Source organism: Macaca thibetana, chromosome 20 (assembly GCF_024542745.1).
Source record: "Macaca thibetana thibetana isolate TM-01 chromosome 20, ASM2454274v1, whole genome shotgun sequence".
Lineage (NCBI taxonomy): Eukaryota > Metazoa > Chordata > Mammalia > Primates > Cercopithecidae > Macaca > Macaca thibetana.
The window spans coordinates 60,818,082-60,846,069 of record NC_065597.1 but is presented as its reverse complement, the minus strand read 5'-3'; the positions used below and the strand labels follow the sequence as shown (position 1 = coordinate 60,846,069).

Here is a 27,988-nt window from a genome sequence, read left to right as displayed (position 1 = left end):
GTGGCACAATCTTGGCTCACTGCAAGCTCTGCCTCTCGGGTTCAAGCAATTCTCCTGCCTAAGCCTCCTGAGTAGCTGGAATTACAGACTTGCACCACCACATCCAGCTAATTTTCTTTTTTTTTGCTCTGTTGCCCAGGCTGGAGTGCAGTGGTGCAACCTCGGCTCACTCACTGCAACCTCTGCTTCCCAGGTTCAAGCAGATCTCCTGCCTCAACTTCCCAAGTAGCTGGGATTACAGGTATGTGCCACCATGCCTGGGTAATTTTTGAATTTTTAGTAGAGACAGGATTTCACTATGTTGGCCAGGCTGGTCTCGAACTCCTGACCTCAGGTGATCTGCCCACCTTGGCCTCCCCAAGTGGTGGGATTACAGGTGTGAGATCCAAGCGCCCAGCCTTAATTTTTTCTTGAGACCAAGTTTCACTTTGTCAGCGCAATCTCGGCTTACTGCAACCTCCGCCTCCGAGGTTCAAGCAATTCTCCTGCCTCAGCCTCCTGAGTAGCTGGGATTACAGGTGCGTGTCACCAAGCCTGGATAATTTTTGTGTTTTAGTAGAGACAGGGTTTCACTATGTTGGACAGGCCAGTCTCCAACTCCTGACCTCAGGTGATCCACCCATCTTGGCCTCCCAAAGTGCTGGGATTACAGGCATGAGACACTGGGCCCAGCCTCAACTGTAGACTTTTTTTTTTTTTTTTGAGACGGAGTCTCGCTCTGTCGCCCAGGCTGGAGTGCAGTGGCCGGATCTCAGCTCACTGCAAGCTCCGCCTCCCAGGTTTACGCCATTCTCCTGCCTCAGCCTCCCGAGTAGCTGGGACTACAGGCGCCCGCCACCTCGCCCGGCTAATTTTTTGTATTTTTAGTAGAGACAGGGTTTCACCGTGTTAGCCAGGATGGTCTTGATTTCCTGACCTCGTGATCCGCCCGTCTCGGCCTCCCAAAGTTCTGGGATTACAGGCTTGAGCCACCGCGCCCGGCCTCAACTGTAGACTTTTAACTCAAAGGTACAAACATTGGATTATGTCTGGGCCAGCTTTTTCCCTTGTCAATAGTATAGCCCATTGGTTAGAGCTCAGATTGTGGCTATAAGTAGAACTGGACTTTTTTTTTTTTTTAAGCTGTGTAAGTGAAAGCTACTTGGGCAAGTTACTTAACCTCTTGGTATATTAGTTTCCTCATATGTAAAATTCTGGTTATACTTGCCTTTTAGTGTTTGTTAAACATTCTTATGATCAAAAAACAAGCAAATAAAAACTGCTTATCTTCATCCACATCCCCTTATGGTCTCAATTTTCTCATCACACACACTCCACCAACTCATCTCAATCTAGCTTCGGCTTTGTTCCCTCCACCTAAACGAGTCTCACTAAAACCATCTCAGTCCATCGCACTTGACCTCTTAGCAGCCCTAGAATCAGATGATCACTTTCTTCTTGAAACTGACTTTCCATGCTTCCCACAATATCAAATTGTCTGGATCGTCACCTTCCCTTTTCTGCCTGTTCCTTCTCAATGTCTTTTGGAGTTTCTTCCTCCTCCACCCAATGTTTAATTGTTGGATTTCCTCAGCACTCAGCTGGCAAGCCCCTTTTTTTTTTTTTTTTTTGGAGACAGTCTCGTTCTGTTGCCCATGCTGGAGTGCAGTGGCGCCATCTTGAGTCATTGCAACCTCTGCCTCCCAGGTTCAAGCGATTTTCCTGCCTCAGACTCTGGAGTAGCTGGGATTACAGGCACGTGCCACCATGCCCAGCTAATTTGTGTATATTTAGTAGAGACGGGGTTTTACCATATTGGTCAGGCTAGTCTCGAACTCCTGACCTTAGGTGATCTACCTGCCTCAGCCTCCCAAAGTGCTGGGATTACAGGCGTGAGCCACTGTGCCCGGCCTGGAAAGTCCTTTTGATTTCTTCTTCTACATAATTTCATCCTCCATTGTTTCAGTTAACATCTATATCAAACTGAGAGTATTTCATCAATGGGCTGTGAAATTAACCATTGGGTCATGAGTAGCAATTATTTAAAAAATGAAATAGGATGCAAAACATCAGAGCACATCACATGGATTAAGGATAATTAGGCAGTAACCCAAATGTCCATCAACAGACAAACAGATAAACAAATTATGGCCTATCCCTACAATGGAATGGAGTACTGTACTGCAATAAAAAAGAGTAAATTATTGATCCATGGGACACCACAGATTAGGAGTTGGCAGACTTTTTCCGTAAAGGGCCCGGTTGTAAATATTTCAGGCTTTGCAAACCGTAGTTTAGGTTCTTGCGATTTCAGTTTCAAGTATTTGATTCGGTAGCATGAAAACAGCCATAGACAGTATGTAAACAAATGAGTGTTGCTGTGTTCCAATAAAGCTTTATTTATAGACACTGAATTTTGGATTTCATTTAATTTACATGTGTCACAAAATATTCTTCTTTGACTTTTTTTCAATCACTTAAAAATATAAAGTCATGCTGAGCTCTTGGGCCTTTGCATAATCAAGTACCAGGCCAGATTTGGCCCACAGGCCCTAATTTGCTGATCCCTGTCATAGATGAATCTTAAAACCATTATGCTGAGTGAAAGAAGCCAGATACATGGCCTGGAGCCTGTAATCCCAGCACTTTGGGAGGCCAAGATGGGAGGTTCGCTTGAGCCCAGGAATTTGAGACCAGCCTAGGCAACATTGAGAGACCCAGTCTTTACCAAAAAAAAAAAAAAAAAAAAAGTCAGCTGAGAGTGGAGGATTTCTCAAGCCTGGGAATTTGAGGCTGCAGTGAGCTATGATTACACCACTGCACTCTAGCGTGGGTGACACAGCAAGACCCTGTCTCCAAGAAAATAAACCAGATACAAGTGAATACCTATATCATATGTATACTGTATATATGTGGTATGGTTTCATTTATATGGAATTCTAGAAAACGCAAACTATAATGGCAGAAAGCCTGGGACTGAGATGGAGGGGGAATTGACTGCCAAGGGGTGCTGGGGAATTTTTGGAAATGACAGAAGAGCTCTGTATTTTAATCGTGGTGGTTACACAGGCATATACATTTGTCAAAACCTGTTGAACTGTACATGTAATATGGGTGAATTTTACTATGTAAAACATACGAAAATCTATTATGTAAAACATACTTCAACAAAGTTGATTAAAAAATATCGGAGTGGCTGGGAGCGGCGGCTCAAGCCTGTAATCTCAGCACTTTGGGAGGCCGAGACGGGCGGATCACGAGGTTAGGAGATCGAGACCATCCTGGCTAACACGGTGAAACCCCGTCTCTACTAAAAAAAATACAAAAAACTAGCCAGGCAAGGTGGTGGGCGCCTGTAGTCCCAGCTACTCGGGAGGCTGAGGCAGGAGAATGGCGTAAACCCGGGAGGCGAAGCTTACAGTGAACCTAGATGGCGCCACTGCACTCCAGCCTGGGTGACAGAGCGAGACTCCGTCTCAAAAAAAAAAAAAAAATCAGAGCATTGGTTACTATTGAGTAAAAAATTCTTTTCCTTTTTTTTTTTTTTTTTTGAGACCGAATCTCACTCTGTTGCCCAGGCTGGAGTGCAGTGGTGTGATCCCAGCTCACTGCAACGTCTGCCTCCTGGGTTCAAGCAATTCTCCTGCCTCAGCCTCCCAAGTAGCTGGGACTACAGGTGTGAGTCACTATGCCCAACTAATTTTTCTATTTTTAGTAGAGACAGGGTTTCACCATGTTGGCCAGGCTTGTCTCAAGCTCTTGACCTCAAATGATCCATCCAGCTCGGCCTCCCAGAGTGCTGGGATTACAGGCGTAAGCCACCATGACTAGCCAAAAAATTCTTAAAAAAAAAAAGAAAGAAGAAAAACAAATCAGAGCACCTTCTATGGTAGGAAGGGTACTCATTGCTTCTGAAACTTCTGCTTCAGTTATACACATTTATAGCTGTACCTTGATTGCACTGAACTCCTCTTCCACCCTGAACCAGGGATTCTCACACTCCTCATCCCATAAAAGCTCCCCATCATCCACCCAGCTGTTCATGCCAGGAACCAGGGTGCCTTCCCCTCTCTCGCGCTTTCCCTTCCCTAACCCCTTCCAATCCGTGTTGCCACTTCCACCTCCTAAATATCTCTCAAAGCTGTCTGCATCTCTATTTCCGTTGCTACCACCTTGACTACTGCCATATCTAAGCAGTCTCTGTAGCCAAACCATTCTTAATACAGAAACCAGAGTCATCTGTTAAATGTAGAAATCAGATGGTCTGCTTACAAGCCTTCAGCTGTTCATGGAATAAAGCGAGCATCCTTCACTTGGCCCATGAGTATATAATATGGCCGCTGCCTACCTCTTCCGTCTCTGTCATTATCCCCTTGATTATCCTCTTGGTCTTTTTGTTGTTGTTGTTGTTGTTGTTGTTTTTGTTGTTTGTTTTGAGACAGGGTCTCACTTTGTCACCCAGGCTGGAGTGCAATGATGTGAACACGGCTCACTGCAACCTCCACTTCCCAGGCTCAAGTGATCCTCCCACCTCAGCCTCCCGAGTAGCTGGGACCGCAGGTGCACACCATCATGTCTGGCTAACTTTTTTGTATTTTTGTACAGATGGGGTTTCACCATGTTGCCTAGGCTGGTCCTCAACTCCTGAGCTCGAGTGATCCACCTACCTCGGCCTCCCAAAGTGCTGGGATTACAGGCGCGAGCCATAGTACCCACCTTGGTCTTCCTGTACTGCAAGATCTTTCCTGACAAGCTGTTTTATTTGATGAGGCTATTCTTTTTTTCCCTTCCCTTTTGTCTTGCGTAACTTCTAATCCCTTTGGTAGAAGTATAAGTATCATTTTCTCAGGGAAATCTCATGAGTGCTTAGAGGCACCTGTCTTTCTCCTTTATGTACTTAGCACAATCACAATTAATTAGTTGTTTAATGTCTGCCTCCCTTGATAGATTATCAACGCCATAACTGCAGGGACAGAATCTGTCTTTAATATTATTGTGTCCCCAAGTGACTAGCAGATAGGCTCTCAAAAAAATAGTCATAGAACGAATGAGTAATGAATCCACATACTGGCACAGTAATATTATTTCCAAAACATTTCCACTGTTTTCAATCTGGTTTTAATGAGCATCATATTTTATTTATTTATTTTTTGAGACAGAGTCTTGTTCTGTCATCCAGGCTGGAGTGCAGTGGCTCGATCTCGGCTTACTACAACCTCTGTCTCCTGGGTTTGAGCGATTCTCCTGCCTCAGCCTCCTGAGTAGCTGGGATTACAGGTGCCCACCACCACACCTGGCTAATTTTTGGAGTTTTATTAGAGACAGGGTTTGACCATGTTGGCCAGGCTGGTCTCGAATTCCTGATCTCGAGTGATCCGCCCGCCTCAGCCTCTGAAAGCTCTGGGATTACAGGTGTGAGCCACCGCGCCAGACCAAGAATCATATTTTAAAGACACTTCATAGACGCAGAGGCAATTTACCGCCCAAGTCTAGCTAGTCCAGCGCCTAGGATGCAGTGGGAGTTCAATAAATAATCACTAAATGCATGGATTCAACAAATATTTTCTGAAGGTACATTATATACCACACAGTATTTTAGAAATTGGAGATACAACAACAATTAAAAGAGATTAAGTCTTTGCCTTTTGTGGATTTTTTTTTTTTTTTTTTTAACTTGAGATAGGTCTCACTTTGTCCCCCAGGCTGGAATGCAGTGGCACGATTCTGGCTCACTGCAGCCTTAACCTCCTGGGCTCAAGTGATCCTTCTACCTCAGCCTCCCAAACTGCTGGGACTACAGGCATGCACCACCATGCCCAGCTAATGTTTTAATTTTTGAAGAGATGGGGTCCCCTATGTTGCTCTGACTGGTCTTTGAGCTCCTGGGTTCAAGTGATCCTCCTGCCTTGGCCTCCCAAAGTGCTGGGACTACAGGTGTGAGCCACTGTGCCTGGTTATTTTTGTGGATCTTACATCCTATAGTAATAGAGAGATAAGTAGCTATATAATGTACATTAATTACTTGTAAATACCATAAGAAAAATAAAGCAAAATAAAAGAGAGTAAATTATGAATGAATCCGTCCCTTGGCTGTCAATTTGAAATCTCTGTTCTGAAACATCGAAAATGTTTTAGAAAATGTTTGTTCAGTGATAATTAGCTAGATATAGAAGAAAGCAAAACCAGCCACTACCATCAATGATTTGTTGATTTTTTATTAATTTTCAGCACCTTGAGGAAAGCATTCCCATTGACAATTTTTCTGGTACTCAAAGAACCTTTTTGTTTTTGTTCTTTTTGTTTTTGTTTTGAGCTAGGCTCTCACTCCTGTCTCCCACGCTGGAGTGCAGTGGCATTTCGGCTCACTCCAACCTCTGCCTCATGGGCTCAAGCCATCCTCCCACCTCATCCTCCGCAGTGGCTAAGACACAACCACCCCTGGCTAATTTTTGTATTTTTGGTAGAGATGGGGTTTCACCATGTTGCCCAGGCTGGTCTCAAACTCCTGAGCTCAAGCATCCGTTCACCTTGGCCTCCCAAAGTGCTGGGATTACAGGCATAAGCCACCACACCTGGCTGAAAATAAGAATTTTTATTAGCATTTTAAAGTATAATTTGTGTTTAATTTGTTTCAGATTTATTTCCATTTCATGAAAGTGCACAGGCTTCTCTAAAACTGTGTGCCCAGAAGGCAAATGGGCAAAGACATTAACAGACAATATAAAAAGGAAAAACATGCAAGGAGTCAACATGACAAAAAGTTCAACATTACTAGTAACCAAAAAAATGCAGAAATGGATGAAATAGCATTTTTGCCTATAATTACCGAAGTTGTTTTTTTTTTAAATAATAACATTCGGCTGGGCGTGGTGGCTTACACCTGTAATCCCAGCACTTTGGGAAACCGAGGCGGGCGGATCACCTGAGGTCAGGAGTTCGAGACCAGCCTGACCAACATGGTGAAACCCTGTCTCTACTAAAAATACAAAAATTGGCCGGGCATGGTGACGCACGCCTTGCAGTCCCAGCTACTCGGGAGGCTGAGGCAGGAGAATTGCTGGAACCCTGGAGATGGAGGTTGCAGTGAGTGGAGATCATGCCAATGAACTCTAGCCTGGGCGACAGAGCGAGACTCCATCTCAAAAAATAAAATAAAATAACATCCAGTGTTAGTGTAGAAGGAGATAAGTATTCTCGGCCGGGCACAGTGACTCACGCCTGTAATCCCAGCACTTTGGGAGGCTGAGGCGGGTGGATCATCTGATGTTGGGAGTTCGAGACCAGCCTGACCAACATGGAGAAACCCCCGTCTCTACTAAAAATACAAAATTAGCCAGGCATGTTGGTCCATGCCTGTAATCCCAGCTACTTGGGAGGCTGAGGCAGGAGAATTGCTTGAATCCAGGAGGCAGAGGTTGTGGTGAGCCAGGATCATGCCATTGCACTCCAGCCTGGGCAACAAGAGTGAAACTCCGTCTCAAAAAAAAGAAGAAAATAAGTATTCTCATGGTTTACTGGTAGAATTTCAGATTGTTATAAAACCTTTGATGTATTTCAAAGATTCAGTTCAAAGTATTGAACTGAATGGAACTGGGCATTCAGTAACAAAAACACTTAAAATATACCTGTTTTGTACTTAAAATTCTACTCCCAAAGTGTAAACTAAAGACATAAATAGGCCGGGCGCGGTGGCTCAAGCCTGTAATCCCAGCACTTTGGGAGGCCGAGACGGGTGGATCACGACGTCAGGAGATCGAGACCATCCTGGCTAACACGGTGAAACCCCGTCTCTACTAAAAATACAAAAAAACTAGCCGGGCGAGGTGGCGGGCGCCTGTAGTCCCAGCTGCTCGGGAGGCTGAGGCAGGAGAATGGCGTGAACCCGGGAGGCGGAGCTTGCAGTGAGCGGAGATCTGGCCACTGCACTCCAGCCTGGGCGACAGAGCGAGACTCCGTCTCAAAAAAAAAAAAAAAAAAGACATAAATATGTTAGAGATTTAACTATAAGACTGTCCACAGTAGCGCTGCTTATAATGAAACAAAATTGAAAACAAACTATATATACAACAAAATAACAGGGAATTGGCTAAACAGTGGTACTTCCATAAAACTGGTTAAAAGACATAACCTGTAAAAAAAAAAATAGTGCCAGGTGCGGTGGCTCTTGCCTGTAATCCCAGCACTTTGGGACACTGATGTGGGAGGAACACTTGAGGTCAGGAGTTTGAGACCAGCCTGGCTGACATGGTGAAACCCCGTCTCTACTAAAAGTACAAAAAAAATTAGCCGGGCATGGTGGTGGACACCTGTAATCCCAGCTACTTGGGAGGCTGAGGCAGGAAAATCATTTGAACCTGGGAGGCAGAGGTTGTAGTGAGCTGACATCGCACCACTGCACTCCAGCCTGGGTGACAGAGTGAGACTCCTTCTTAAAAAAAAAAAAAAAAGTGATGCAGGTACACATTTATCAACATGGAAAGATGACACTGTTAACTCAAAAGGGCTGGTAAGAACACAGCATGTGTAATATGAACCTAATTTAATTTTTTTAATAAAAAACTACATGCATGGAAAAGATTATAAAAAATTCATTAAAAATGAAAAGAGTGGTTAACACTAGAGATGTTAATTTTATTTGTTTTTTGGAGATGGAGTCTGGCTCTTTTGCCAAGGCTGGAGTGCAGTGGTACAATCTCAGCTCATTGCAGCCTATACCTCCCGGGCGCAAGGGATTCTCCCGCCTCAGCCTCCCAAATAGCTGGGATTACAGGTGCCCACCATCACTCCTGGCTAATTTTGTATTTTTAGTAGAGATGGGGTTGTGCCATGTTGGCCAACCTGGTCTCGAACTCCTGGCCTCAAGTGATCCACCTTGGCCTCCCAAAGTGCTGCAATTACAGGTGTGAGCCATCACACCCGGCCAAGATGTTAATTTTATTAATTATACTTTTTTGTTTTTCATACATGTAGAATTATTTTTTAAAACCATTAAACAGCCAGGCACAATGCCAGGAGCCTGTGGTCCCAGCTACTCAGGAGACTGAGGTGGGAGGATCACTTGAACCCAGGAGTTTGGGGCAAGCCTGGGCAACACAGCAAGACCCTATGTCTAAAAAAAGAAAAGAAAAAACATCAAACAGTACGATGCCAGTTTTTGATCTATTGCCTTCCAGCTCCAAATCCATCCTTTTTGCCTTCTGGGTAAAAATGGATCTGGGCCCTGTAAAGTAGTTTTCCTTTGCCAGGAAGCACGTTATTTTAAGTTTGGTCAGTAGAGGGTGCTGGAGAGGCACTGCAGGAGGAAAGAGTTTTGCTTATTGGTTCCTGCTGATGGCCTCACCAGTGTCTGGCTCCCACACCACCCATTGGCAGGCAGCTTCCCCTGGCACTCCCCTCTGGTGGTTTTGCAGCAGCGTACCTTCAGAGAGACACCTTGCCATGAAAAGTTTACCCTGAGGGTAGCTTTCCAGCAAGTTCTACCAGCCAGCAGGGCATCACAGCAACTGTCTTCTTTGCTATTCAGTGATGCAGGGCTGTACCCTCTCTACCTGGTCAGGATCTCAGACCTCCAGGGGTGATTGTTTCCATGAGTGTCACGGCTGTTCCTTGTATCTAGTATTTGTATACTTTTTTTTTGAGACAGGTTCTCACTCTGTTGCCCGTACTGGAGTGCAGTGGTACAATCTCGGCTGACTGCAACCTCTGCCTTGCGGGCTCAATCGATCCTCCCACCTTAGCCTCCCAAGTAGCTGGGACTACAGACATGAGCTCCCATGCCTAGCTAATTAAAACAAATTTTTTTTTAGAAATGGAATCTTGGTGTATTGCTCAGGCTGGTCTCCAACTCCTGAGCTCAAGCTAATCACCTGCCTCAGCCTCCCAAAGTGCTGGGATTACAGACGTGAGCCCTGCACCTGCCTGTATACTTTTCAGATTTCCCTTCTTACTACTCAAACCCTCATTATTCCAGTCTCCTATTAACAATTCTTCATATAGTCCATCCTCATTATTCGTGGGTTCCATATTTATAAATCTGTCTACCTTGCTAAAATGTATTTGGACCCCAAATCAATAATTCTGGTGCTTTTGCCTTTATCTGAAGACATGTATATGAAGAGAGCAGCAAAATATTTAAGTCACATGATGCGCCCATTCCCAGCTGAGGTCCAACAAGGTGACACTCTGCCTTCTTTTTAAAATTTTTTTCAGACAGAGTCTTGCTCTGTCGCCCAGGCTGGAGTGCAGTGGCATGATCTTGGCTCACTGCAACCTCCACCTCTGGGGTTCAAGTGATTCTCTTGCCTCAACCTCCTGAGTAGCTGGGGTCACACACGTGTGCCACCATGGTGGCTAATTTCTACATTTTTATTTTATTTTTATTTTTATTTATGTTTTAATTTTATTTATTTGTTTATTTATTTATTTTTTGAGACACAGTCTTGCCCTGTCTTCAGACTAGAGTGCAGTGGCGCAATCTCGGCTCAGTGCAACCTCTGCCTTCCGGGTTCAGGCGATTCTCCTGCCTCAGCCTCCTGAGTAGATGGGACTACAGGCACGTGCCACCATGCCTGGCTAATTTTTGTACTTTTAGCGGAGATTGGGTTTCACCATGTCAGCCAGGATGGTCTTGATCTCTTGACCTCGTGATCCACCCGTCTCGGTCTCCCAAAGTGCTGGAATTACAGGCATGAGTCACCGCGCCTGGCCAATTTCTGTATTTTTATTAGAGACAGGGTTTCACCATGTTGGCCAGGCTGGTCTTGAACTCCTGACCTCAAGTGATCCTTCTGCCTTGGTCTCCCAAAATGCTAGGATTACAGGCATGAGCCACTGTACCTGGTCACACTCTGCCTTCTTGTCTCAGTTTTCAGACTGCTAACAAGTGTCCTTTCTGCAGTGTATTTAGTGTCATATCTTTCACAGTTCTGTGCTTTTTGTGATTTTGCTGCTTATAATGGCCCCCAGCCAGGTGCGGTGGCTCTCACCTGTAATCTGAGCACTTTGGGAAGCCAAGGCAGGTGGATCACCTGAGGTCAGGAGTTAGAGACAGCCTGCCCTGTCTCTATTAAAAATAAAAAAATTAGCCGGGCATGGTGGCGCATGCCTGTAATCCCAGTTACTCCGGAGGCTGAGGCAGGAGAACTGATTGAGTCTGGAAGGTGGAGGTTGTAGTGAGCTGAGATCATGCCACTGCACGCCAGACTGGGGAACAGAGTGAGACTCCATCTCAACAACAACAACAACAAAAGGCCCCTAAGTGTCCTCCTGAAGTGCTATCGAGTGTCTCTGAGTACAAGAACGCTGTGAAGTGCCTAATGGAGAAAGTACATTTGTTAGATAAGCTTTGTTCAGGCATGAGTTACAGTGCTGTTGGCCGTGAGTTCAGTGTCAATGATTCAACAATATGTATTAGATAAGGCATCTTTCAACACACACACATAAAACACAAGGTTATGTATTGATTGCTTTATAAAAATGTTGTGACCAGAGGCTTGGAGAAACCCAATCCTGCATTTTGTTTAGAGCAATGATTCAATATTTGCCAATTCAGTGTCCGTGGTGACTTTATACAACATAACTATCTTGAACAATGTGAATCAATGATATTAAACTTTCCCTCTTCTAGCTGGGCGCAGTGGCTTCTGCCTGTAATCCCAGCACTTTGGGAGGCTGAGGAGGGCGGATCGCTTGAGTCCAAGAGTTTAAGACTAGTCTGGGCAACATGGCGAAAACCTGTCTACAAAAAACACAAAAATTAGCTGGGCATGGTGGCACTCATCTGTAGTCCCAGCTACTTTGGAGGCAGTGGTGGGAGAACCACTCAAGCCTGGGAAGCAGAGGTTGCAGTGAGCCAAGTGAGCTACTCCACTCCAGCCTGGGCAATGGGGTGAGACTCTGTCTCAAAAAAAAAAAAAAAAGGAAAAAAGAAAAGAAACAAAAAGAAAAATTGTCTGGAAAATTTGCAGAAAGCATAGCTATTTTTTATTAGTCTGTAGCCACATTTTGAGCCAAAATTGTCAATGAAAAGAGTCAAACTCTGTAAAATATTTGAAGAGATTTATTCTGAGCCAAATAAGAGCGACCATGGCTGTGACACAGCCCTCAGGAGATTCTGAGAACATGTCCCCAAGGTGGTCCGGGTGCAGCTTGATTTTATACACTTTAGGGAAACACTAAACATAATCAAATACATTTAAAGATTTACATTGGTTTGGTCTGGGTTATAGGTAGATTAAAAATTTTCTGGGCCGGGAGCAGTGGCTCACGCCTGTAATCCCAACGCTTTGGGATGCCGAGGCAGGTAGATCACGAGGTCAGGAGATTGAGACCATCCTGGCTAACACCGTGAAACTCCATCTCCACTAAAAATACAAAAAGAAATTAGCCGGGCATGGTGGCAGGTGCCTGTAGTCTCAGCTATTGGGGAGGCTGAGGCAGGAGATGTAGTCTTGCTCTGTCGCCCAGGCTGGAGTGCAGTGACACGATCTCAGCTCACCTGAGGTCAGGGGTTCAAGACCAGCCTGGCCAATATGGCGAAACCCCATCTCCACTAAAAATACAAAAAAATTAGCTGGGCGTGGTGGCACATGCCTGTAACTGCAGCTACTCAGGAGGCTGAGGCAAGAGAATTGCTTGAACCCAGGAGGCAAAGGTTGCAGTGAGCTGAGATCGTGCCACTGCACTCCAGCCTGGGCGACAGAGTGGGACTCCATCTCAAATTAATTAATTAATTGCGCATTGTAGTCTTTTGTCAGTAAAAATTTCAGGATTCGCAAGAGAAGTTACATTTTAGACATGGTAGCCCCCTTGATGGTTCTTATTAAACTGGGATTCATTTAAATGAAATAATAATAGCTACAATAAGCTTCATTGTAGTCCTCTTAATATATTTTTAATGTGATCCTTAGTTGTAAATTGAAGCTCAGTTCCCACATCAGTACTTATTCCCTGCTGAAAGAGCGCCGAACAAAACTCCTCTTTTTCATTCGAACACAGCCCTATGTTCTCCATTCATCTCCCACTGTTTGGGGATATTAACGGGACATGAACGCGCTGCCTCATTATTGCTGGATGGCTCTGAGTCACAGCTTCCACAGATGATGAAGCATGAACGTAATGAATTCATTTATCTTAGAGCATCTCTTCTTGTTTGAAGACCATGGGAGTCCTTTAGCATTACTTGAGTAATAGATTGTCTTTAGTTCCTGACTTTTTTTCTGTTGCTTCTAAGAAGAGACAAGTTTGCAGTAATGCATTGGAAATCATCGAAGCCTTCTAAGTCTTCATTGTTCCTTCTTTCAGTTCCCATTAAGTAAATCCACTGAGCTGTTCCACAAAGAACACCAGAGATATTAGAGGATATTCGCCTCTAGAGATTGCTACCAATCCCTCGCCTCTCTGGGTTCCTGGGAGAACTGACATGTGCAGAAGGCGCCCAGTAAATGTCAGTTTCATCCCTTTGGTGTTGCCAGATTTAGCAAAACGATTTTTTTATTTATGTTTTTAAATTTTTTTGTTTTTATTTTTTTTCCGAGACTGAGTTTCGCTCTTGTTGCCCAGGTTGGAGTGCAATGGCATGATCTCAGCTCACTGCAACCTCTGCCTCCCGGGTTCAAGCGATTCTCCTGCCTCAGCCTCCTGAGTAGCTGGGATTACAGGCGCCTGCCACCACGCCCAGCTAATTTTGTATTTTTAGTAGAGATGGGGTTTCACCATGTTGGCCAGGCTGGTCTCAAACTCCTGAGCTCAAGTGAACTGCCTGCCTCAGCCTCCCAAAGTGCAGGGATTACAGGCGTGACCCACTGTGCCCGGCTTAATTTTTTAAATTTTTTTATTCGTTTTTGATCAGTGTCAGAATTTAATTTTTTTTTCTTTTGAAACAGGGTCTCACTCTGCCACCCAGACCCACTTCAAACATAAGAAATATGTCTGACAAAGAGTTACTTTGATAAAGTATAGAAGTTAAAATCCTCTCATTTCTAGAATCCTAGGAATTGAACTACCCCTGAGAATCCAAAATTCTGGGATGCAGTGGCACAATCATAGCTCACTGCAGCCTCAAACTTCTAGGCTCAAATGATCCTCCTGCTCGGCCTCCCAAGTAGCTGGGTCTACAGGCAAGTGTCACCAAGCCCGACTGCTTTTTGTGTTTTTGGTAGAGATGGGGGTTTCACCATGTTGCCCAGGCTGGTCTCAAACTCCTGGGCTCTAAGCAATCCTCCCACCTGGGCCTCCCAAAGTGTTGGGATTACAGGTGTGAGCCACCATGGCCAGCCAGCAAAATAAATTTTTAAAATATCCGGGTGCAGTGGCTCACGCCTGTAATCCCAGCACTTTGGGAGGCAGAGGAGAGCGGATCATGAGGTCAGGAGATCGAGACCATCCTGGCTAACATGGTGAAACTAAAAATATAAAAAAAAAATTAGCTGGGTGTGGTGGCAGGAGCCTGTAGTCCCAGCTACTCTGGAGGCTGAGGCAGGAGAATGGCGTGAACCTGGGAGGTGGAGCTTGCAGTGAGGCAAGATTGTGCCACTGCACTTCAGCCTGGGCAGCAGAGCAAGACTCCCTCTCAAAAAAATAAAAATAAAATAAAATAAATAAATGTCAAAAATACAGGGCACCCAGCTAACTTTGAATTTCAGGCTAACAATGAAGAAGTTTTTAGTATATACTTATAAAAAGTCCCCAGTTATTGCATGGGGGCATACTTACACTAAAAAGGTATTTGTCATTTATCTGAAATTCAAAGGTAACTTAGCATCCTACATTTTACCTGGCAATCCTAGTCCCTTCCCCCACTCCACTTTGCGGGTCCCAGTTTCCTTTGCTAGAAACCCAGTGTTGCTGTATTTTTTCCCCTAACAAATGTAATTAAAGGAATTGTGTAGAAATTATTTGGGAAATTTTCTTTCTTTCTTTCTTTCTTTTTTTTTTTTTTTGTAGATTATAAGAATTTTTTTCTAGAAACTCAATTTTGCCCTATTTTTCTGTCTAACAAATTTAGTTAAGGGAATTGTGTATGATTCATTAGGGAAATTTTCTTTTGGTAGACAATAAGTGCTTTCTCTATTTTAGGCAGGGATCAGATTTTTTTTTTTTTTTTTTTTTTTTTGAGATGGAGTCTCGCTCTGTTGCTCCGGCTGGAGTGTAGTGAGGTGATCTCGGCTCACTGCAACCTCCACCTCCCAGGTTCAAGCAATTCTCCCTGCCTCAGCCTCCTGAGTAGCTGGGATTACAGGTACATACCAGCATGCCCTGCTAATTTTATTATTTTTCACTAGAAACGGAGTTTTGCTATGTTGGGCAGGCTGGTCTCTAACTCCTGACCTCAGGTGATCCACCTACCTCAGCCACCCAAAGTGCTGGAATTAAAGGCGTGAGCCACTGCACCCGGTCTTAGATTTTTTTTTTTTTTTAAAGCATTGCAAATACTAAAAAGTCTTCTCATAGCATATAATTCAGTGCCTGGCACATAATGGTTCTTAATGAATATTTAACAATTGAATGAATGATTGAATGAATGCCTGGACGTACATAGTCCTGAGGCTGTGTGTGTAGAGAAAGAGCGAGTAAGATTTCAGCTAAGATGATCAATTGCTGTTAGGTGAGACCAAAAGGACTATGGAGAAGGAAGATGTAATAATGAGGGGACTAGCAGGCTGAATAATGGCCTCCCAAAGATGCCCACATCTGAATCTCTTGGGAATATGTTACTTTACATGGCAAAAGGAACTTTGTAGATGTAATTTTCACATAAAGATTATTCCTTTTTTTTTTTTTTTTTTTTTTTTTTTTTGAGACGGAGTCTCGCTCTGTCGCCCAGGCTGGAGTGCAGTGGCGCGATCTCGGCTCACTGCAAGCTCCACCTCCCGGGTTCACGCCATTCTCCCGCCTCAGCCTCCGAGTAGCTGGGACTACAGGCGCCCGCCACCACGCCCGGCTAGTTTTTTGTATTTTTAGTAGAGACGGGGTTTCACCATGTTAGCCAGGATGGTCTCGATTTCCTGACCTCGTGATCCGCCCGTCTCGGTCTCCCAAAGTGCTGGGATTACAGGCGTGAGCCACCGCGCCCGGCCTGCTACACATTTTTAAACCAACCAGACCTCATGAGAACTCACTCACCATCACGAGAACAGCAAGGAGGCACTCTCCCTCCATGATCCAATCACCTCCCACCAGGTCCCTCCCCTAACACTGCGGATTATAATTTGGCATGAGATTTGGGCAGGGACACAAAGCAGGGGCTCGCACTATTTTGCCCAGACTGGTCTTGAACTCATGGCCTGACGAGTGATCCTCCCGCCTCTGCTTCCCAAAGTGCTGTGATTACAGGTATGTGCCACCACATCAAGCCAACATAGGGATCGGCACTCTAGCCTAGGCGACAGAGGAGACTCCGTCTCAAAAAAGTCAATTAATTAATTAATTAAAATAAATAAATAAATAAATAACCCTACACCTTCTGCCTCTGTGACTTTACCTGTTCTGGGTATTTCGTGTGAATGGACCCATGCATCCGGTGGTCCCGGCACATTTCAAACGCTTAGCCCCCATGTCGGCCCATGGCCTCCGGATTGGACGGCGCGGGAGGCGGGTGCGCGGGGCGCCCAATCCCTCCGGAGCATCTGGAGTGGCCAGGTGCAGGCGCGGGCGGCGGCGGCAGGGGGCATCTGAAGGGCCGGGAAGCCGGGAAGTGGTGCGGGAAGCCGGGAAGTGGTGCAGGAAACCGCCGACCACGCTGGCTTGTGATCGCGGGCGCCCAAATTCAAGACAGCCCTAGAGACATAGCAAGAGTCTGTCTCTACAAAAAATTAAAAATTAGCCAGGCATGGTGGTGCGTGCCTGTGGTCCCAGCTACTCGTGAGGCTGAGGCGGGAGGATCACTTCAGCCTCGGGGTTTGAGGCTGCAGTTAGCTATGACTGTACTACTGCGTTCCAGCCTGGGTGACAGAGTAAGACTTTGTCTAAAAAAAAAAGAGAGAGAAAGGGAGATGGGAAGATTCTGTACTGCTGACTTTGAAGATGTTGGATGGGGAGCCAAGGAGTGCAGGGAGCATCTAGAAGCTTGGAAGAGGCAAGAAAATGGACTCTACTTTAGGACCTCCAGGAGGAATGCAGTCCTGCAGACCCATTTTAGACTCTGACCCCCTAAATTCTAAGACAACAAATTTGTGTTCTTTTAAGCCATGAAATTCGTGGTATTTGTTACCTCAGCAATGGAAAAATGATACAAGGGGGATATAAGTAATAAGCAAAGGAGGAGATGTTTTGGTGAGCTGGAAGCTTGCCCAGCTGGGAGAAATCTAACAGAAATTTACTTGGGACCAGTAACAAGGATAAGGAGCCGGAAAAGGCTAGAAATCAACAAATGAGCAGATAAAAAGGGTTAGAGAACATAGATATGGGCAGATTGCCAACAACTGATGAGAATGGATATATTGGTTCGCTGGGGCTGCCATAACAAAATAGCACACACAGGGTGACTTAGACAATAGAAATGTATTTGCTCACAGTTCTGGAGGCAAGAAGTCCAAGATCAGGGTGCCTGCTGAGTTGGTTTCGCACGGCTACCTTCTTGCTGTGTCTTCACATAGTCTTTCCTCCGTGTGAAAACATCCCTGGTGCCTCGTTTTTTTTTTATTTTTTTTTATTTTTTTATTTTTTATTTTTTATTTTTTTGAGACGGAGTCTCGCTCTGTCGCCCAGCCCAGGCTGGAGTGCAGTGGCGCGATCTCGGCTCACTGCAAGCTCCGCCTCCCGGGTTCACGCCATTCTCCTGCCTCAGCCTCCGGAGTAGCTGGAACTACAGGCGCCCACAACCGCGCCCGGCTAATTTTTTGTATTTTTAGTAGAGACGGGGTTTCACCGTGGTCTCGATCTCCTGACCTTGTGATCCGCCCGCCTCGGCCTCCCAAAGTGCTGGGATTACAGGCGTGAGCCACCGCGCCCGGCCTTTTTTTTTATTTTTTAAATAAAAAGAGAGAGAGACAGAGAGTCTCGCTATGTTGCCCAGGCTAGTTTCGAACTTCTGAGCTCAAGCAGTCCTCCTGACTTGGCCTCCCGAAGGGCTGGGATTACAGGCATGAGCCACCACGCCCAGCCCCTGGTGCCTCTTTGTGCGTCCAAATTTTCTTTTTTTTGAGACGGAATCTTGCGCTGTCACCCAGGCTATAGTGGAGTGGCTCGATCTCGGCTCACTGTAACCTCCCCCTCCCAGATTCAATCGATTCTCCGGCTTGAGCCTTGTGTGTAGCTGGGATTACAGGCATGTGCCACCACACCCAGCTAATTTTTGTATTTTTAGTGGAGACAGGGTTTCACCATGTTGGCCAGGCTGGTCTTAAGTGATCTTCCTACCTCAAGTGAGCCTCCTGCTTTGGTCTCCTAAAGTGCTGGGATTACAGTGTGAGCTACCAAGCATGGCCCCAAATTTCCTATTCTTATAAGGACACCAGACAGATTGGATTAGAGCCCATCCTAAAGGTCTCACTTTAACTTCATTGCGATTTTAAAGGCCCTATCTTCAAACACAGTCGCCTTCTGAGGTACTGGAAATTAGGGCTTCAACATATGAATTTTGGAGGGCATCATTTAGCCCATAACAACTGGGTTGATAAGTTGAGGCACAGCCTACAGAATAGCTGGTTAGTGGTCTGGCTTGGAGACTAAGGCCATTTGACAGTTCAACACAATGTGAAGCAATCCCGGATTGGAGGCCAGACTGGGAACAGAGAACCTAAGGGTGACGATTGGTGATCATTTGAATAAGATCTGTAGATTAGGTAAGCATATGATCTCTGTGCTTATTTCCTTGTTTTGATCATTGTACTGTGGTCATGTAAGATGTCAATATTTCAGGAAGCTTGGGTGAAGAGTATGTGGTAACTCTTTGTACTATTTTTGCAACTTATTTCAAAGTCTGTAGTTATTTCAAAATTAAAAGTTAAAAATCAAGGCTGGGCACAGTGGCTCATGCCTGTAATCCCAGCACTTTGGGAGGCCAAGGCCAGCGGATCGCCTGAGGACAGGAGTTGTAGACCAGCCAAGCCCACGTGGCGAAACCCTGTCTCTACTAAAAATACCAAAATGAGCCAGGCATGGTGGTGCACGCCCATAGTCCCAGCTACTCGGGAGGCTGAGGCAGGAGAATCGCTTAAACTTACAGTGAGCCGAAATCACACCACTGTACTCCAGCCTGGGCAACAGGAGTCTGTCTCAAAAAAAAGAAAAAAAAGAAAAGTTAAAAATCAGGGCCAGGCGTGGGGGATCATGCCTGTAATCCCAGCATTTTGGGAGGCTGAAGTGGGCAGATCATGAGGTCGGGAGTTCGAGACCATCCTGGCTAACACGGTGAAACCCCGTTTCTACTACAAATTCAAAAATAAAAAAAAATTAGTCAGACATGGTGGTGGGTACCTGAAGTCCCAGTTACTTGGGAGGCTGAGACAGGAGAATGGCATGAACCCGGGAGGCGGAGCTTGCAGTGAGCCGAGATTACGCCACTGCACTCCAACCTGGGTGACAGAGCTAGACTCCATCTCAAAAAAAAAAAAAAAAAAAAATCAGAGCTGGGTTTGATGGCATGTGCCTGTAGTCCCAGCTACTGGGGATGCTGAGGTGGGAGTACCGCTTGAGTCCTGGAGTTCAAGACTAACCTGGGAAACACAGCGAGACCCTTCTTTCAAAAATAAATAAATGCAATCATTAAAAGTTAAACATTTGAAAACTGAATAAAAGTAGGGTAAATAGAGAAGAGAACAGGGTTGGATGTGACTGTGAAAGAGTAGGAAAAAAGGTCAGAAAAGGCCGGACATGGTGGCTCATGCCTATAATTGCAGTACTTAGGGAGTCCAAGGCAGGAGGATGACTTGAAGCCAGTAGTTCAAGACGAGCCTGGGGCAACATAATGAGAGCCTGTCTGTATAAAAAAATTACAAAATTAGCTGGGCATGGTGGCAGGTGTCTGTAGTCCCAGTTACTCGGGAGGCTGAGGCAGGAAGATCTGTTGAGCCCAGGAGTTTAAGCTTGCAGTGAGCTATGATTGCATCACTGCACTCCAGCCTGGGAAACAGGGTAAGATCCTATCTCAAACAAACAAACAAACAAAGATCAAGAAAAAAAGAAGCAAGGAGAAAAATGAGTTCTATGAGGTGAGAGACACTACAGTGTCTGTTGCTTGGGTTCCCACTAACACCCCACTTTTGGGACAGTGCCTGGAAGCTGGGAGCTCAGGATATGTTTTGGGAAGTGATGATCACTGAGGTACAAACTGAAGAGGAGAAGGCACATGGGCCTCCTCTCGAATTCATAAAAGCCCTCGCATTCTAACTTTTGATATTCTCTCTAGAGGAAGTCACACAATCAGTTTAGTGTATTGCGTGTGTTGCAAATGTGAATTCGTGGCCTGCAAACATTTAAAACACATTGCCATTTTGGGGACTGAGTTTTGCTATCCCTTCATTTCTTTTTCCCTTTTTTTTTTTTTTTTTGAGAGGGAGTCTCGCTCTGTTGCCCAGGCTGGAGTGCAGTGGCACCATCTCGGCTCACTGCAAGCTAATTACAATACTTCTCTCTTTTTTTTTTTTTTCGTAGAGCAGGGGTCTTCATATGTTGCCCAGGCTGGTCTGGAACTCCTGCCCTCAAAGGATCCTCCTAATTCTCCCAAAGTGCTCGGATTACAGACATGTGCCACTGCGCCCGGCCAAATGCACCTCTTTTTTTTAGTGTACAATTCAGTGGCTTTTAATATATTCACAAATCCATGTAACCATCACACCTATCTAATTTCAAAATGTTTTTGGCCGGGCGCGGTGGCTCACGCCTGTAACCCCAGCACTTTGGGAGGCCGAGACGGGCGGATCAGTCGAGATCAGCCTGGCCAACATGTTGAAACCCCGTCTCCACTAAAAATACAAAAATTAGTCAGGCGTGATGGCGCACGCGTGTAGTCCCAGCTACTCGGAAGGCTGAGGCAGGAGAATCTCTTGAACCTGGGAGGCGGAGGTTGCAGTCAGTCCAGATCGGGCCGTTGCACTCCAGCCTGGGCGACAGAGCGAGACTCCATCTCAAAAAATCTAATTAATTAATAAAAATAAATAAATAAATAAATAACCCCATTACTTCTGCCTCTGTGGCTTTCCTGTTCTGGGTATTTTGTGTGAATGAACCCATGCATGGGGGTGGGCCGGGCACCTTTCAAATGTTCAGCCCTCATGACGGCCCGTGGCCTCTGGATTGGACGGCGCGGGCTGGGTGTGCGCGGGGCGCCCAATCGCTCCGGAGCGTCTGGAGAGGGCAGGTGCAGGTGCGGGCGGCGCGGGCTCAGGGGCTGCTGGAGGCCCAGAAGGCTCGGACGCGGTGCAGGAAGCTGCTGACCACGCTGGCTCCTGATCGCAGGCGCCCACAGCGCGGACATGGCGGGCTGGTGGCCGGCATTGTCGCGCGCGGCCCGGCGCCACCCGTGGCCCACCAACGTGCTGCTCTACGGCTCGCTCTACTCGGCCGGGGACGCGCTGCAGCAGCGACTGCAGGGCTGCGAGGCCGACTGGCGCCAGACGCGGCGCGTGGCCACGTTGGCGGTGACCTTCCACGCCAACTTCAACTACGTGTGGCTGGGCCTGCTGGAGCGCGCGCTCCCCGGCCGCGCGCCGCGCGCGGTGCTGGCCAAGTTGCTCTGCGACCAGGTGGTCGGTGCACCCATCGCGGTCTCGGCCTTCTACACCGGTGAGGGGCCGGGAGGGGGGCTCGGGGGTGGGACCCGGTATTGGGGGACTGGAGGCAGGGACTCAGGATCAAGCAGCTGGAGGGAGGGCGCTGCAGGAGCCTGGGGACCCGGGTAGGAGCTGAGGCTCTGAGACCGGGGTTGCTTCAGGGGCCTGGAGGGCCAGGGCAAAGGCTGGAGACTGGGGTGTTTGATTGCGAGAAGTTGCGGGGGGCACTGGCTGGGGAGCCGGGAAATTGGGAAGCCAGAGGTCCAGCGGGTCAGGGGCAAGAGTCGGGGCTCAGACGCGGGGGTTGGATGTAGGTCAAGGCTGGAGCTGGCAGGGCTGGGGAGGTCTTTTCCCCCTGGAAAAGGGTCCACGGGAAAATAAAGGAGATCCCAGTTCAAGGCCATAGCAGCTGCATGATCATGAACCAGTCGTGGGCAGGGAAGGGACCGACCTGCTGTTCAGAAAATCCATGCCTGGGGCTCCGGGGCCAGCACAGGAACAAAACGCAAGGGGACCCATGACCCTGGGGGGCAGAGCAGGTGGAATCTAAGGTTGGGCCTGGATCTTCAGAAAACTCATGCCCAGGGGCCTAGTCCTTCTTTGGTGACAAGATTTTCCCCTGGGGGTCCCACGGAAGACATCAAGGGACCTTGGATCCTTGCCATTGGAGGACTATATACCTGTGAGGGTTCAGGGAACCCTCTCCTTAGAAAATGCGACCCGGGCCTGGGGTGTGGGGGACGGGGGCTTGACTGTGGAAACCTTCTCTACTGCCTACAATAAGAACAATGGAAATGTTACCTGAAAAATACCGGGATTCATTCCGGAACCTAACGAGTCCCAGATGACTCCATCAAGAGGCAGGTTTTGGTCAATGGGAGTTTTACTTGGCACAAGTAAGGAAGACACTGGGCGTGTTCTCCAAAGTAGAGTGTCCCCCCGAGAAGGAGACAGGAGGGTTTTATAGGGTGATGGAGAAAGGAGAGGGCGCGTGATTGCATGCAGAGTAGGAGTCCCAATGAGTCATGATGCTAGCACATAGATTGCATAGGTTACATAGGTTATAGTCATGAAGCTATAGCTTCTCCCAGGGTGAAGACTTTAGCATGGAAATGAGGAGAGTTAACTTGGGTTCATCTATAAGTAACCTGGGGTCACTTAGGAGCTGGTTTAAACAAACAGGGTGACCTCATTCCACCCAGGGTTGGGGAACAACAGGTTGAGGGCAGGAGGCTGTAAAACAGGCTGATTGCTCAAGCTGGTTAAATTCTTGTGATCTTTGGAGATCCTCCGTCTGCTTACAGAACAGGCCCTGTGGCCTCTATCATCATTGCAATTTCTATAGCCTTAAAGGGGATGGGGCGGGTAACTGGGGAGAAAATCTCTATGGGTCTTAAGCCTGACCTTGGGATTGGGGAACACAGATTTTCCCCCAAATGGGAGGGAACTTCTCCTAAGGGCTGTTGGTGCTTTCTAAACCAGGTTGAGGTCAGACAAGCCACCATCTTGAAGAGAGCTACCCTGCCCCTTGAACCTTATTTTGAAGAGTTGGATTCACTTCCTTTCTCTACAGACCCCACCAGAAACACAAACTACCTGGTTGCCTATTGCCATTGCGGCCAACTACATGTCTATGGGATCAGTGGGTCAGGAGGACAGACAGCCTGAGAGCTAAGGCCTCCTGTTTTATCAGAAGGTCTTTGCCTGGTCCCAGGGTGTGATTTCCAGACTAGATTTGCAAACAGCTTCCTAGCACCTGTTACAGAAGCCTTGTACACTGGTGAAGGGGTAGGGGACCAGTATCCTATTTAATCCTGAAACAACCAGTGAGATTGTTCTCTTTTTCTTTTTATTTTCTTTCTTTTTTTTTTTTTTTTTTTTTTTTTTTTGGAGACAGAGTCTTGCTTTATCGCCCAGCCTGTAGTGTGCAGTGGCCCGATTTCAGCTCACTGCAACCTCCATCTCCAGGTTCAAGCGATTCTCCTGCCTCAGCCTACCGAGGGACTGGGATTACAGATGTACACCACCACGCCCGGCTAATTTTTGCATTTTTAATGAAGACGGGGTTTCACCATGTTGGCCAGACTGGCCTCCAACTCCTAACCTCAAGTGATCTGCCCATCTCGGCCTCCCAAAGTGCCGGGATTACAGGCATGAGCCACCTCGCCCAGTCAGTTTTCAGTTTTTCTGGTTCAGTTTGCCTCACCTCAAATTTCCATGAAGGGGGAAGTAGAAGGGGATGGATTAGAGGTTTGCATGAGGCTCTACATGGAAATTGCACCAATCAGATGATCTTTGTGCTGGGATCACCTTGGGGAACCAGAGTGGTAACAGATTAACAACTCTGGCTTGGGAATCAGACACCTGGGTTGAACTCTGTCTGCTATTAACCTCTCTAAGCTCTTTTCCTCCTTTGTAACTCTACCTACCTTAGCGAATTGTAAGGAGGGACACATGAAATGAGGCGCCTAAAGTACTTAGCATTTAATTAATGCTGGGTAAGTGGAACACAGTATTACCAATATTTTGCTGAGTCATGTAAGAATCTTCTGTAATTAACTAATAAGGCTCTTATTTCCCCTACCTTGTAATCGGGGATTGGAAAGAATTTTTAAAGTACTCTCAGTTTACAACCCTTTCTAAAATAGGAGAGCTTTGCCTTGCTACCTGAATTGCATTTTTCTTTTTTCCTTTTCTTTTTCTCAGACAAGGTCTCACTCTATTCCCTCAGGCTGAAGTGCAGTGATGTGATCACACCTGATTGCAGCCTCAACCTCCTAGGCTCAAGCAATCCTCCCACTTCTGCCTCTGGAGTAGTTGGGACCACAGGCGCACAGCCCTATACCTGGCTGGTTTTTAAATTGTTTTGTGGAGAAACGGTCTTGATATATTGCCCAGGCTGTGAATTTCTCTTCAGGAATGTTGAAGATCAACGTTTTCAAAGTGTTTTTAGGAAGACTGAATTGGTGTTCCACTTTCAAATTTTGAATAGGGTAATACTGATGGGAAATTTGTAGTTGCCAGAGTATTTGGGTCCACTAGCCTTTTTTTATTTTTATATTTTTGAGATGGACTCTTGCTCTGTCACCGAGTCAGGAACTCAGTGGTGTGATGTCAGCTGACTGTAACCTCCAAATCCTGGGTTCAAGTGATCCTTCTGCCTCAGCCTCCTGAGAAGCTGGAATTACAGGCATGCACCACCACGCGGGGCTAATTTTGTATTTTTAGTAGAGACGGAGTTTCTCCATGGCTGGTCTGAAACTCCCAACCTCAGGTGATCCACCCGCCTCAGCCTCCCAAAGTGCTGGGATTACAGGCATGAGCCACCACAACCAGTCCACTAGCTTTTTTTTAAAAGATAGAAATTAAAATTTCAAAATGTTCAAATGTTCGACATTTCACAAAATCTTTGGAAGGTAGAGAAAAGTAACCAATAGGCCCACTATTGTAACTTGATTCTTTTTGTGAATTACTATAGTTTTTGAAAAAATAATTGTTCTGCTATAACTTTTCTACTCTGCTATTCTCACTTCATATTTATCATTCCTTTAAAATTTATATAGTTTTAGAGTGGAGATTTTCTATTTTCTATTTTTTTCTATTTTCTCTTCTTTTCTTTTTTTGAGACAGGGTCTTGCTGTGTTGCCCAGGCTGGAGTGCAGTGTCATGATCACAGCTCACTGCAGCCTCCACCTCCCAGGCTCAGGCAATCCTCGCACTTCAGCCTCCTGAGTAGCTATGACTACAGGCACGCCACCACACCTGGCTAATTTTTGTACTTTTTGTAGGGATGGGGTTTTGCCCTGTTGCCCAGGCTGGTCTCTAAACTCCTGGACTCAAGCAGTCTGCCTGCCTCGGCCTCCCAAAGTGCTGGGATTACAGGCTTGAGCCACCACGCCTGACTATGTTCTCTTTTCACTGTTGGATCAGAAGGGTCGTATTGATGGATGATAGTGATGGTTACTTTGCATTTTGGAATGGAAAACTTAAACATGCACTGTTAAAAGGTACCCTACTGAATATTTTAAAATTCTTTTGGTGTTTTGCAAATAGGTATGAGCATTCTCCAGGAAAAGGATGACATATTTTTGGACCTGAAACAGAAATTCTGGAATACCTATCTGGTAAGTCAGGCATTTGAAAATGTAATCAGTATGTTTTTCGGTATATATATATGTATACACACACACACACACACATATATATACACACATATACAGAAAGTATTTTTCCGTGTATATATTTATAAATATTTAAAAATCTTTTAATTGACACATATATGTACATATTTTCAGTATACACATGATAATTTGATACATTTGTATAATCATATCAGGATTCTTTGTGTGTGTGTGTGTGTGTGTATATATATATATATATATTTTTTTTTTTTTAATTAAAAAAAATTGTTTTTGAGACAGGGTCTCATTCTGTCACCCAGGCTAGAATGCAGGGGCATGATCATGGCTCACTGCAGCCTGGACCTCCTGAGCTCATGTGATCCTCCCACCTCAGCCTCCTGAGTAGCTGAGACTACAGGCATGTGCCACCACACCCAGTTAATTATTTTTACATTTTTTGGTGGAGAGAGTCTCACTATGTAGCCCAGGCTGGCCTCGAACTCCTGTGCTCCAGCGATTCTCCCACCTCAACCTTCAGTCCATTTCTATTAAACTATTCCTAAATTAGAGCTCCAGTTTGGTTGGCAGAAGGGTCCAATATTCTGACAGAGAAATCTTCAAGTTATTTTGATAGATATATGAGGAGAGGGTCTAAGAGTATGTGTACTTCTCATGAATTGGAAAGAAATAATGTCTCTGGGCCAGGTGCGCTGTCTCAATCCTGTAATCCCAACACTTGGGAGGCTGAGGCAGGCGGATCACTTGACGTTAGGAGTTTGAAACCAGCCTGGCCAATATGGTGAAACCCTATCTCTACTAAAAATACAAAAAATAGCTGGTCACAGTGGTGCATGTCTGTAATCCCAGCTACTCAGCAGGCTGAGGCATCTCCAGAGAATCACTTGAACCTGGAGACAGAGGTTGCAGTGAGCTGAGATCGCACCACTGCACTCCAGCCTGGGCAACACAGCAAGACTCCATCTCAAAAAGAAAAGAAAAGAAATAATATCTCAATGTTGTCAATGATTTCTGACTTTATTCTCTTAACTCTTATTAATGATCACGATTTATTTTGTGAATTTTGCAGCCCAAGTGACAACAATTTATTTTGTAAATTGGGATTCTATTTGCAAAATAGGGATTGCAGACTGAGTGGCTTAATGGAGTCATTCCCACATTCAGAGCCAGTGTTTTCAGGTGAGCTTTCTGCAGAGTCCTGGTGAAGAGAACTTTAATGTCACAAAGGTATTGATAGCGAAGGAGAAGGTTTCCAAGGGTTATTCCAAGGTTTGAAGCAAATCAGCGGTTTTACTGTTTGCTCGGCACAAATATATACAGTCCCATCCAATACGTATTTATTCATTGATTCAGTTAATATTTATTGAACAGTGTCCTTAAGGCCTGGCAAAGTCAGGGATACTTTTCATCTCTGCCCTAGAGCATGTTTGATTGCATTCATCACAAGGAGGTAAATCTTTGGGATTACAGAATGTTCACAGACTGGCCTAGGGCTTCACATGTTTTTCATTCCCTATCAAAAGCAGTGTTGAGCCACACCCAGCTATTACCTCCACAGCTTCTAGCATCATCTGTTGGATGGTACCAAGCCCCTGAGCCAGAATTACTTGATGGCTAGAGGTAGAGGATGGAGAGGTTTGAAGTCAGAGGCTTCCCGTGAGCCTCTATACTCAGGAACAGTAACTACAAGCAATATGTTCGGAACTCTTGTGATTCCTCTTAGGGCAGAAATTGAGGACCCCATGGTGATAACCAAATATGATTTTCTTCTGTTTGTTTTGTGTGTGTGGTTTTTTATTTTTAGATGGAGTCTTGCTCTGTCCCCTAGGCTGGAGTGCAGTGGCACCAGTTCGGCTCTCTGCAACCTCTGCCTCCTTGGTTCAAGCAATTCTCCAGCCTCAGCCTCCTGAGTAGCTGGAATTACAGACTTGCACCACCACATCCAGCTAATTTTTTGTATTTTTCAGTAAAGATAGGGTTTCACTATGTTGGCCAGGTTGGTCTTGAACTCCTGACCTCAGGTGATCCGCCTGCCTCAGCCTCCCAAAATTCTGGGATTACAGGTGCGAACCACCATGCCCAGTCACTTCTTTTATTTTGGAAAAAGGAACAAGTTTTTCCATTATGTTGTAAAGTCTATGGAGATATATACATCTAACT

At 45.8% G+C, this 27,988-nt stretch overlaps 2 protein-coding genes across 5 annotated transcripts in view; one reads left to right on the top strand and one right to left on the bottom strand.

Moving 5' to 3' along the window:
• Window positions 1-27,988, bottom strand: part of PDXDC1 (pyridoxal dependent decarboxylase domain containing 1) — a 471,229-nt gene that overhangs the window by 63,534 nt on the left and 379,707 nt on the right. The gene's annotated exons all lie outside the window — the stretch shown is intronic.
• The window catches only part of LOC126944537 (mpv17-like protein), a 51,270-nt gene continuing 44,536 nt past the window's right edge, over window positions 21,255-27,988 (top strand). For 3 of the 4 annotated variants that reach the window (XR_007722082.1, XM_050774117.1, XM_050774116.1), the window contains exons 1-2: window positions 21,255-21,702; window positions 25,743-25,813. Coding sequence is in view for 3 of the 4 variants with exons in the window: in XM_050774117.1 (XP_050630074.1) it covers window positions 21,393-21,702; window positions 25,743-25,813 (381 nt within the window). In the remaining variant the exon portion in view is untranslated. The remainder of the gene's footprint in view (window positions 21,703-25,742; window positions 25,814-27,988) is intronic. The other variant, XM_050774118.1, reaches the window with a different exon arrangement.